Source organism: Paramisgurnus dabryanus, chromosome 5, assembly GCF_030506205.2.
Source record: "Paramisgurnus dabryanus chromosome 5, PD_genome_1.1, whole genome shotgun sequence".
In the NCBI taxonomy this organism is placed as follows: Eukaryota; Metazoa; Chordata; class Actinopteri; order Cypriniformes; family Cobitidae; genus Paramisgurnus; species Paramisgurnus dabryanus.
In genome coordinates this window covers 12,288,322-12,301,165 of record NC_133341.1, presented here as the reverse complement: position 1 = coordinate 12,301,165, position 12,844 = coordinate 12,288,322, and the positions used below count along the sequence as shown (strand labels likewise).

The 12,844-nt window shown below is 36.1% G+C and overlaps 1 protein-coding gene across 1 annotated transcript in view; it reads left to right on the top strand.

The window, feature by feature from the left end:
• The window catches only part of arl15a (ADP-ribosylation factor-like 15a), a 130,656-nt gene that overhangs the window by 46,753 nt on the left and 71,059 nt on the right, over positions 1-12,844 (top strand). The window contains exon 4 of the mRNA XM_065267151.2: positions 7,825-8,033. Coding sequence (XP_065123223.2) covers positions 7,825-8,033 — 209 coding nt within the window. The remainder of the gene's footprint in view (positions 1-7,824; positions 8,034-12,844) is intronic.

Sequence of the window (12,844 nt, the reverse complement as noted above, 5' to 3'; positions counted from 1 at the left end):
GATGTTTAGGGCTGGCGCCACCTACAGTAGTTGTGAAAATATATATTTTACCATATTTGTAAAAAATGCTTACACTGAATGCCAGAGGGCGCAATATCAGGGTTTCCCACAGCACTATTCAGTTTGGGCGGCCCGCCTAAGCTTAGAAACCCTACCGCCTTAACAAGGTCGTTCAAAAAAAAAAATAGCTGCAAAAAAGACAGTCACGTGCATCTCGGAGAATAGCGTGGACACTATTCACACTGCGAGCGGCACGCGCGCCACACGGCAGAAATGTGAAGGACGTGGTCCGGACCGTCACTGTCTGAAGGATAACTAGCCAGTTGATAAAACATCTCGGAGAATAGCTCAGAGAATTTATTTATGTGCAATGTGCATTATTTACATGCTACAGTAGTTACATTCCTTTAAGATAATGTCATCAATAGTGGGAAATAATCAGTTTTTACAATTTTTGAGCTATCTATCATCGTTCGCCAGACGTTCTACAACATCTGCTTTAGTTTGTGTATATTAACCCTTTAGTTTCACTTCATTACGCAGCTATTCCCATTAGAGGTATCTGTTAAAAACATTTAAATTCATTAATAATCTAGTATGTGTTCACTTTTTGTCATAGTTTCTTCAAAATTAAGTTTTATTATGAGTGTTTTAAAAATTAAATATTTTATTTATTTATTTTATTAAAATATTTTAATTTTCATCATGACGCCCCTTTGATTGCCATGCCCTTGGCCATTACATTTATAATGCAGTCTAAAACTATACATATGTTAATCTATACACACACACACACACACACACACACACACACTGGGGGAGGGGCAATTTGATATCTCCAATTGATCTAACTTGCATTAACCTGGCAGTTAACCAAAACTTTTGTCCATATAGTGTATATATGTATACAATGCTGTATATAATATAAAATAATGTAGAAGCAGAATGCCTAGAACGACTTTGACCACAAGGTGCGTTAATAAGTATAAGAACAGAAAGTGCATTATACAGGCCAGTGACCAGTGACCATTACAGTGCGAGTGGCATGATGAGGTAGGAATGTGCAAAAGGAATGTGAGAAGATATCATGAGATATTTTTGATGGACATCTTAACAGAGAAAAATAATATAAAGATTCTTCAGGGTTGTTTATACCGTCTACTGCCTGGGGTAAGGTGGTTTAGAATAGATGGATAACATGACCTGGATCTGAGCTATGGAAAGGCATTTTAAGGTCTAAGCTGTCTGATGGGATCCAGACTGAATTGATGGACATTTAATGAGTTAAATTGAAACACTGTACCCTGGAGATGCGGACAGACAAAGCAGCCAAGACAGTTTCAACCTCGTCTTCGCAAGCAGAGTAAACTGTTCCCTGGAGGTTTTTTGGATCATTTTGATAAGATTCATTTTATGTCACAAGCTTTCAGTTTTACATAATGTCACCCTACAACATGGCATGCCACTGTATATGTGCTACCCTTTATGTATTTTGCTATTATACTATGAAACCCAAACTAATATGTGTTTTGAAATATGCATAAGAAGCAAATATGTATCATTTGACATCCTGACAGGGCCATTGACCAATAGATGGCAGAAGATATCAGTATGATGATGATGGCCATGTGTTCCCAGGAGGTAATCAGGCATCAGAATCAGAAATCTGAAGATTTAAGAAAACAACGAGAACCAATGAGATTTGAAGTCATCAGTATGTTGGCATATTTTCAGTTTCACTAAATAAGCTTAAACTTTTATTTGTTTTCTAATACAAACCCATTGTTTCACTTTAAAAGCCATTTACTCCTATGATGAATGAGTGTGATTTCTTATATATTTATATATTTACAATAGGTGAAAATAATTCATTTGTGTTAGCTAAAGATCTGAGGGTGAGTAAATTTTAAAGACCTTTTTGGGTGAACTATCCCTTTAAAATTTTGTCCATATTTAATCCATTTCTGGGATGTCTCCCTGTGTGTGCTTGATCCATGAAGACTAGTGGGTAGTAGGTGACTCACTTTGTGAGCATCTATCACAGATAACTTACGAGCCAGCATGACATTATCACATAAATACAGCCCTGAGTGATTTTGTCTCATATGAATATTTCCCTACTTAGCACATGCAATGTCACAAATCATGATCACAGACTGAGACTGACCAATCAAATAGGATATTCAGGGAAACAGTGTAATAAACATGTAACCATTAATAAAACTAAAAGGTGTACTGTAACTATAACCCATGCATTGAATTGAAACCCCATCATTGCTTGAGCTAAAAATTTGATGGATGTAGACCAGACATTTCCTGAAAATGTCTTTGCATTTACTCTTCAGAGAAATCATTTGAGTTGAGTGATCTGGACACTCATTCTCTCCCTGTTGGCTGTTGCAAAAGCAGCTGAGTTTGACACGCAAGGGTGTTATCTGTTAACTTTCTTTTCCTGTCTGTTCTCATATTTATTGTATGCTACTTTCTACTCTTCTTTTCATATACAACTCTGGCAGATTCTTTTATTATATTGAAACTTACTATTTGCTGAAGGTTTTATACATTTTGATCAATTCATGGCAATGCGTTTGACATTGCTAGACCAAAACGCGATACCATTGGAGCTACACTACAGGAACACTTCCTGCATTTCCATTCAGTAATTTTATAGTATGCAGACTGTATTTTTATGCTGTTTAGTGTAACAAACCTTTAAACTCTGAAAATGTTTGTCAGTTATTTAGTTTTATCTGGTGCCCTCCTCTAACATTGGCACCCTTGCTATATATGAGCAAAAAACTTGTAAAAATTTCTGTATTGATCTGTTGCTCAAAATATTAATAATTGTTGAAAACACTGGCAAACACAACACAGTTTCATTTAAAAAATAATTTTGAATACATTCAAAGTATTTTTAATACTTTTTAGTGCAGGGTGACTAGGAAAAGGAATTTGTTAAACCATGACTTCCTGTTTCCAGAGAACTGATGACTTCCAGAAGCGTGAACGCTTGACGGATCTTGTCTGAAGCGTGGCCAACAGCCAATCACAGTGTCCGCAACACATGCTCCGGTCTTCCATTACGTAATTGGCTGGCTCTGTCTAGGTTATTTGCATAAGGTGATCAGATTGACTGGCGCATGCTTTGCCGCTCGAAAAGTTGAGAAATGTTCAACTTATGCTGTGAACAACGGCAGTGACGCAGCGCCCAGATCCACAATTCAGTTCGGCAACGCATGACGTCACCCATTAAAAGTGAATGGGAAGCGTCAACGCTTACACCCCGTGTGCATGTACTGTCATTCATCACAATGGGTCAGACCAAAGACGATAGTTTTGATGAGCGGCAAAAAAGCCAACCATACGGGCCAACAATTGAAAATGCCAACCATACTGTACGGGCAATAATTAAGAAATTCAGGTCAAGTGTTATGATTCAGCCTATGTGTATCTCTCTTGTCCCAGCACGCAGTCAGGAGGATAGTTCAAGTGGCCAAAAAATCTCCAAGAATCACAGCTGGAAAACATCAGAAGTCAGTTGGGTCTTAAGGTCAGAAAGTCTTCGAAACTACAGTCTGACGTCACCTACATCACTTCAAATTTCTTGAAAAGGGTTTTAAGAATAAAGCTTCTACTCTCATCCAGAAACTATACATATTTTAAATGAACACCTGATTGTCTCTGTCAGAAACTTAAAATGGGCTGTGGTTAGATCTTCCAGCAGGACACCGATCCAAAACATACATCAAAGTCAACACAAAAATGGCTTACTGACCATAAAAACAAGTTCTGCGTCCAAATAACCACACTTGTGGTCTTTGCCTTTTACCACTTGACTACTTACATGACATATTTCCTGTATTTTGACCAAGTGTTCTAGTGGGTGTGAAGAAGCGTGCATGTAAAAATTATTCACCTGTTGGGACACACTTAGCAAATGTCAATCCAAGTGGCAGCAATTTGCACCAAAATGTATTCTTTTTTTATTTAGGCTACTTAAAATATATATATATATATATATTAAGGTTTTCTTTAAATTAAATTAAAACATAATCACTCTGAAATGAACATTTGCTGAACTTAAAAGATTATCTACACTTATCTGAAACGTTCAGAAGCAGAATTCTTTTCACCTGTAAAAAACTCTGCGCATGTAGCTTTATTAAAGTTTATTGTTTATGTTCTAGTCCCTGAATAAACCCATTAATGTTATTTTAATGTTATAAAAGCAGTTTACAAAATACATAACAATGTTTTCACCAATAAAATGTGGAACACTTTTATCGTTTTACTACCAAAATATGTAAAATCCATGTATTAACTTTAAGATGTTCGTTTCCACGACATCTTGCGAGGTTTGGGCGAGAGTCTCATGATTAACATCCTGAACATGATGCATGACGGGATAAACTTAGCCTTGAATACCGCTTTGAACTGGTATTCAAGATAGTGTGGGTTTAGTGTGGTTAAGGGCACTGCACTTTGCCAGTTTTAAGACATGGGACAGTCTTGCGCACTTACTTCCAGTCGCGTGCACGTGCTCTCCAGTGGCCATGACCGCAGGTTTGGGTATTTGGACGCAGCCAAGATCTTGCCCTGGCCATACCAGTACACTTACTTAAACCTGTGTGGTGAACTAAAGAGTAGAGTCCACCAGCGTGGACCTTGAAATCTGAAGGATCTGGAGAGATTTTGTATGGAGGAATGGTCTTACCATGCATCCTTCAACTTCATCAGCCATTATAGGAGAAAACTTTGAGCTGTTATCTTGGCAGGAGGCAGCCCAAATTATTACCTTAAAGGGTGCCAAATAATAGTGGCACACATATATTTAACAAAGATTTTTTGTTTTATAGATCTGCTGTGTTTGAGATCAGGGTTTCTTAATAATATTTTGAGGGGGGGGGGGGGTAAACAAAGACATTTTGATATGAAACTTCTTTATTTACAGAAGGTGCCAATATTAGTGAAGGACACTGTACAGTATGTTGATAAGTTATGCATTTGTCTTCAGCATTATGTCACCGTCAAAACAATCCTTTATCTGTATGGAAATTTTACTTACTGCATTTGTAGTGTTTTCATTTGAAATAACTACAAATTACCAGCACAACCAAATCAGTCAGATATTTAAAGTAAACTGGAAACTCTGTGTTAGAAAACATTTATCAAAAGAATACACTGTCATTGGCATCACGGCAGAAGACTTGTATGCTGCTCTTTTGCACTCTCCGGACAAGTGCAACAAAACCCTCTCTCTCTAGCTTGTACTGACATTATTTCTTGCAGTTTGTTTTAAAGATTTTTTTTTTTTTTTTAGATGAAATCATCATGATTTCATCAGTTTTGTCAACAGATTTGTGACTTATGATCTGATGATTGCTTTGACAGAAATAATACCTGATGATTAATTTCACATGATGTTTTTTTGTTTTATTGGATTTATTTTGACAGACTCACATTTAAGGCACCAAAGCCAAGCTTACCAATCTTCTCCAAATGGAATTCATTTAGCATTTTAATGGAATTTTTTTGTGTTTGTTTAACGATGAAGAATAATGTTATTTACATCATAGACTGCTGCTATGAGAAAAACTGATGAGAAATATACAGTATCATGTTCGGTTCTAAGACCTCCATTGAGGTTTTCATAAGTATTTGAAATCCTCAGTAAACTTAATCCATGAATGTAAAGTTAGCATCAGAAATGTGACCATGGACCACTAAACCAGTAATAAGTAACATAGTATATTAAAGGCCAACAATACAGTGGGGGAAATAAGTATTGAACGCGTCAAAAATGTTTTACTACATATATTTCCAATGAGCTTATTCGTATGAAATGTTCACCAGACATCAGTTTTAATTCAAGAAATCCAAAAATTTAAAAATATAAAGATACATAAAATATATAAAGAAATCACCACATTAATCCATAAATAAAGTTATGTACAGTAAAGTTGAGTGACACAGATAAAAAGTATTGAACACATTAAGAAAAGCTAGTCACCAAGGCAAGGAACCAGCTGAAATCCATAATTATTTAGAAAGTAATTATATTTCCTTTCTGTGCAAATTTTTATCAGCTGGGTTACTGAAATGATGAGCTATAAAAATGTTACAAAATGTTCAATTGGATTCAAGTCAGGTGATGAAACCAATTCCTTTGCTGTATGCTTCAGATCATCATCCTGCTGGAAAGTCCAACCATGTCTCATCTTTATCATCCTGGTGGAGGCCAGCAGATTCTTATCAAAGAATCTCCCAGTAAAACTCCATTCTTCATTCCTCTAAATACATAAAGTCCTTCTCCAAACATGGTGTGTAGCATGACAGCCAAAAAGTTCAATTTTGCTCTCTTCTGACCAGACTACATTATCCCAGTATTTCATAGGCTTGTCCAAATGAATTGCAGCAAACTTTAAATGAGCTTCGACATGCCTTTTCTTCAGTAATGGAGCATGTGTGGACTGCATTGCCTATTGTTTTCTCTGTGACAATGGTACATGCTGCCTCCAAGTCTTCTTTGAGCTTTTCCGAGTGTTCCTTGGCTCTTGGGCTACTCTTCTGACTCCCTGGTCAGAAATATGGCGAGGAGCTCCTGTGCGTGGACAGTTGATGATGGAGTGATGTTTCTTTCCACATGCGGATAATGGCCCCAATGGTGCTTACAGAAAGATTCAGAAGTTTTGAAATACATCTGTATCTGATTCCATCAATATGTTTCGAAACAACAAGGTTGCGAAGGTCTGGGAGTGCTCTTTGCTTTTACCCATCATGAGATGTTTCTTGTGTGACACCTTGGTAACGAAAAGCCTTTTTATAGCTTATCAATTGACTAATCCAGCTGATAATAATTTGCACAGATAGGAAATATAATTACTTCTTAAATACTTATGGATTTCAGCTGGTTCCTTGCCTTGCGTTCAATACTTTTTTCCTGTGTCATTCAACTTTATTGCACATAACTTTATTTATGGACTTTAAAGGCGCTCTAATCGAATCTGTGTGACATCACTTCTTGTTGACGTTGACAAAACGGAGCATAGCTAACTCCTCTCCCTACTTTTTGTGCTTTCATGAGTCATGAACGCGCCCAACCCCCACTCCCAAATCCTCCTTGTTGTTTATTAGCTGGAACACGTTTGTTATGTTTCGTGGTGGTAGGTTTGACCACTTTGTTTTTGTTGCAGTTTGCGGAGCCTGGGCTGTCTACAGAGACCGTGTTTTTTACAGTGTGTTCAGAGGACAGGCAGCTAGCAGATAAAGAGGAGATGTTTACTGTATGAAACAAAAAATGTTTTATGACCTTAAACGCATGAATTTCGCTTGAAGCACCTTTAATGTTCTGAATTCTTTATATTTGTGAATTAGTTAATACTGATGTCTGGTGAAAATTTTATGTGAATTACCTCATTGGTATGTAATGTTAAAATGTTGACGCATTCAATAATTTGTTTCTCCTCTGTACGTTTAATGGTTCAAATTTTTTTTATGCCAAAAAACATTAGGATATTTAGTAAAGATCATATTCCATATTCCAAGATATTTTGTACATTTCCTACCATGAATGTATCAAAAATGTATTTATCATTAATATGTGTTTCTAAAGGGCTTCATTTGGACAACTTTAAATGCAATTTTCAGACTCCAGATTTTCAAATAGTTGTTTCTCAGCCAAATATTGTCATATCAAACTATACATCAATTGAAAGCTTATGTATTCCCTTATGACTGGTTTTGTGGTTCACAAATGCTTTGCAATGTTTAAACATGAAAAAGCAGTGAACACATGGTATGTTATAATTGTTTCCCTCTATGTAGGAGCAGACACCATCAAGAAGTACTGGAGTCGATATTACCAAGGTTCCCACGGTGTGATTTTTGTCCTCAACAGCGCTGCGTCCGATCACGAGATGGAGGCGTCGCGATCTGAGCTCCACCTGGCCTTGCAGCATCCACAGCTGTGCACGCTCCCATTTCTCATCCTTGCCAACCACCAGGATTCACCAGCTGCCCGTTCTGTACCGGAGGTATGGTAGCTTTCCACACCAAATATAGCTGTAAGTGAAGTGCTTGGGCCTCAACGCCATCTTCTGTGATCCTCTGCTGTTGCTGGTCTCTGTATTTACACGCTCTCTGAAGTGTTTGGACTGAGATGGGAAGTGTACGTTTTGGGGGTGTCCTGTTGCCATGCGATAAGAGCCGTTGTTTACGGTCAGTCTCGGGAGATGACTGAGCAGGGTGCAGACGTACTGTAGTTGGAATGGGATGTTGTGGGGGGCTCCCCCACCATACAGATCAATGTAAACATTGTTGTGATGTGGGCTGGTTGACTAATAGTCTCTTTACACTTACTGTAAAAACCTTGTAGAGGTTGTTCGGGATAAAGGAAGTATGAATGGTGACACTTAAAAAGCATGTTTCAATTCCAGAGGCGGATGTAAGTGTGATAGTCTGGTACTGAAGTTATCTAGGACAGGAAAATAATTTGTTAAATATGCATACATTGCTTAGAAGCAATTGGATTGTGAGTTCTGAAATTGATTATGTATTACTGTATGAGTTTCATATGACCAAAGCTATTTGTGAATCTTTGAAACAATGTAGGTATTATGAGGAGCAATTAACAAGAATAAGATGACTGGTAGGTAAAAGAAGAGACCCGAGACATTGTACTAATCAGTTGCAAAAGTTTGAATGTGATCCAAGGTTGTTTCACATGCTCGTGTCCATTTAATTCTTCTTCTGTGCACTTTGAGGACTTTACTGAAAAACTGATTGTTCAAAGTGATCTTACAAGAATACATGTATTTTTACATAAAAGGCCCTATTTTAACGATCTGAAATGCAAGTGCGAAGCGCAAAGCGCAAGTGAGTTTGTGGGCGGATCTTGGGCGCTGTTGCTATTTTCCCGGCGGGAGAAATAACTCTTGCGCCAGGCGCAAATCAATAAGGGGTTGGTCTGAAGTAGGTTCATTATTCATAGGTGTGGTTTGGGCGTAACGTCAAATAAACCAATCAGAACGCTATCCAACATTCCCTTTAAACGCAAGGGGGCAAGTTCCATGGCGGTTTGCTATTATTATGACGGATTTACCAGGCGCACGCCAGGAGCGGTTCACAGCCGAGGAGACCGACGTTCTTGTAAAAGCAGTCAAAGACAAAGAAGTTGTTTTGTATGGGGATGGGAGAAACCTGCCCGAATCAGCGTCGGTTAAACAGGCGTGAGAGGAAATAGCCACAATTGTCTCATCAGCTGGCATCCCCAGGACGTGTCGCCGCAAGCGCTACAATGATGTCAGGAGACGGGGGAATCCCAAGCTTGCCAGCATAAATCGGGCACGCCGTGTTACGGGAGGTGGATCTGCCTACACACATGACCTGACGCCAGCAGAGGACATTGCTGCGTCCACCCTCACTGCTGAAAGCCAAGAAACGCAAGCAGTCCCAACCCCAAAGTACACTTACAAATCAAGTTCACATACATTAAGGTTTCTTCTGGAAACATTTTAATTATTATTTACATAAAATAAACGTAATACAGCCTACTTATGAAAATATTTTAATCGTTATTTGCATGATAATTTTTAACGCATCCACACAAAATAAATAAAAACTATCACCACAATGCTCACCACAATGATTTCCCTTATCACAATATTTTTTATTGTAACAATTTATGATTTGCAAAATAACTGTTGCATCTGTGTAGATTAGATAAGCAAAGTGTGTGTGCGCGTTGTGCATGCTATACATTATGGCCAAGCATGCGCCCTTAAAATTCCATAATGAACGCGCAACGCGTCACTGACTTTAGACTAGTTTTTTCTGGTCAGTGGCGCAATTGTTTTTTGAAACGGCAAAATAGCATCAGGGATGGTTTGCGCCGGAACACGCCTCTTTTTTTACGCTGAACCACCCAGGGAGCGCAAGTTCATTCCCTAGTTTGCCGACGTGCATCTGTGGAGGGAAAAACCCGCTGTGCGCCGGTGCAAAATACGAATGATACATGCGTCACTGACAAAGTCAATTGCGCTGGGTGCAAGATAGTGCCCAAAGTGTTTAATAATTTCTAATATTTTGTTTGTTTGCTGTGAAAAAAATACATTTTTTCTCCTATTCAGCAACTAATAATGGAACCATAAAATACTCCAAAACACAAAATAAATTAAAAAGACATCAATTTGATTCATTTTGCTGTAATAAACATCATTATTATACATACAATTGCAGGAAACAGAGCAAAATTCTGCCCTTCATCTTGATATCCATTAGCAACTGTAAATTTCAAATTGTGAGCTTGTTATGACTTCACATACAAAAATTGCAATGTTACTTATAATTAGTGAAATGTCTAAAGTGGGCTATTGAAATAGTGTAACCACATCAGTGTGGGATGTTTTGGATACACATCTCACCTGTTTCTACATATGTTTCATTTTGAGATTGCTAGACTATAAATTGAAGAGGCTTGTATTGTAGTAAGAACAAAATTGGTTTTTCAAAACATTTCAAACAAGCCATTTCCCAAATTAAAAGGGCTCTGTGAACGAATTTTCATGTATTAAAGGGGATATATCATGAAAATCAGACTTTTTCCATATTTAAGTGCTATAATTGGGTCTCCAGTGCTTCTATCAACCTAGAAAATGTGAAAAAAGCAACCCAGTAACTTAGTTTTGGTGAACCTTTTTTATGCAAGCATGTAAAAAAATAGGTCACAGAAATTTGGCTCCCCCGTGATGTCAGAAGGGGATAATACCGCCCCTTAATCTGCACTATGATCAGCTCAAATGCATTTTAAAGGACACACCCAATACGGCAGATTTTTGTTCACACCTTCAAAGTGGCAATTTTAATATGCTATAATAATTTATCTATATGGTATTTTGAGCTTAAACTTCACATATGTACTCTTTGGACACCAAAGATTTATTTGACATCTTTAAAAACCTTGTGAAATGTCCCCTTTAATTGTTTATTTATTGCCAATATGTGAACAGCGTGTAACAAAATGTTATAAACAAGACTTCTTGAAAGCCTGTAGACTGATTGTTATGTGAAGGACTTGGATCAGTTTTGCACGGAAATCCAAAGGATGTGGCGTTTATAGTCACTATTATAACTGTGTAATTTTAATTAACCTCATCTGTCTGCATGATGTTAATGTTGGCCATATGCGTGCCACCCATAGAGTGGATATATCATAACATGATATTGATCATGATACTGGCTAATGGCATGTGTGACGTGACTTTTGCATGCTTGTATTTCGTGTTAACTTCAGTCACTTGGTGGCCATCTGAGAGAGACCACACAGACCTTTCTTTTGTTTAACCTCGTAAATATGGTCAGTTGCATCCGATCAGCATAAACCACATTACTGGGGAATTCGCCATGTGTTGGACTATTTTTAGCAGTCGAAGCTCCAGAGAGCGATTGACCTCTTTTAACTGTTTGCAAACACTTCAGAGCCACGTGAGTTTGGTTTAGAGAGGCTTTGAGTTTTACCACAGGCCTTTTATCTGGTCACATTTTATGTCTCTGTTATGCTTTGTGTTGCTTGCAAATCTGGAGCAAAGAATGGAATATAGTCTGACTTCCCCTTCATCTGTGTGTGTGGGGGGAGTTGTGGTCCCCTTAAACTTTCTCAGGTAACTAGTTACAGTACACTGTATTCATATTGGGTAATTACTGTACCCTGTCAGTGTGATAAATCCTTCCTATTATAAAGACAAGCAGTCACCTTATATGTATAAGTAGGTTCAAAAGTGTCTTCTAAGTGGACTTAAAATTATTTGAAACTGTTAAGAATGAGTAAGTTTTTAGTGAACAAATGAAGGGAGGCAACCTTCTATACACTCCTTGGCAATAGAATCGCAATTGGCTAGTAAAAGTTTTGTTTGAATAATATATATTATAATATTCTAATTACATATGTTCAGGATTTATTACTATATATTTGCATTTAAATTGGTATATTTAGTATTTATAATTATATATTTGGATTTAAATGTATATATTCATAATTTATAACTATATATTTGGATTTACATTTATATATTCAGGATTTATTACTACATATTTGCATTTAAATTGATATATTTAGGATTTATAAATGTATATTTGGATTTAAATGTATATATTCATAATTTATAAATATAGTATTTACATTTATATATTCAGGATTTATCGTATTCCGAGTTACATTTATATATTTAGGATTTATAACTATATCTTTGGATTTATATTTATATATTCATAATTTATAACTATATTTGGATTTATAACTATATATTTGGATTTACATTTATATATTCAGGATTTATTACTATAAATTTGCATTTAAATTGATATATTCATAATTTATAACTATATATTCATATTTACATTGATATATTCAGGATTTATAGTTTATATTCGGATTTACATTTAAATATTTAGGATTAATTACTATATATTTACATTTAAATTGATACATTTTGTATTTATAACTATATATTTGGATTTACATTTATATATTCAGGATTTATTACTATATATTTGCATTTAAATTGATATATTCATAATTTATAACTATATATTTATATTTACATTGATATATTCAGGATTTTTACTTTATATTTGGATTTACATTTATATATTTAGGATTTATTACTATATATTTGCATTTAAATTGATACATTTTGTATTTATAACTGTATTCGGATTTACATTTATATATTCATGATTTATTACTATATATTTGCATTTAAATTGAAAAATTCATAATTTAAACATATATATTCATATTTACATTGATATATTCAATACTTATATATATATATATATATATATATAT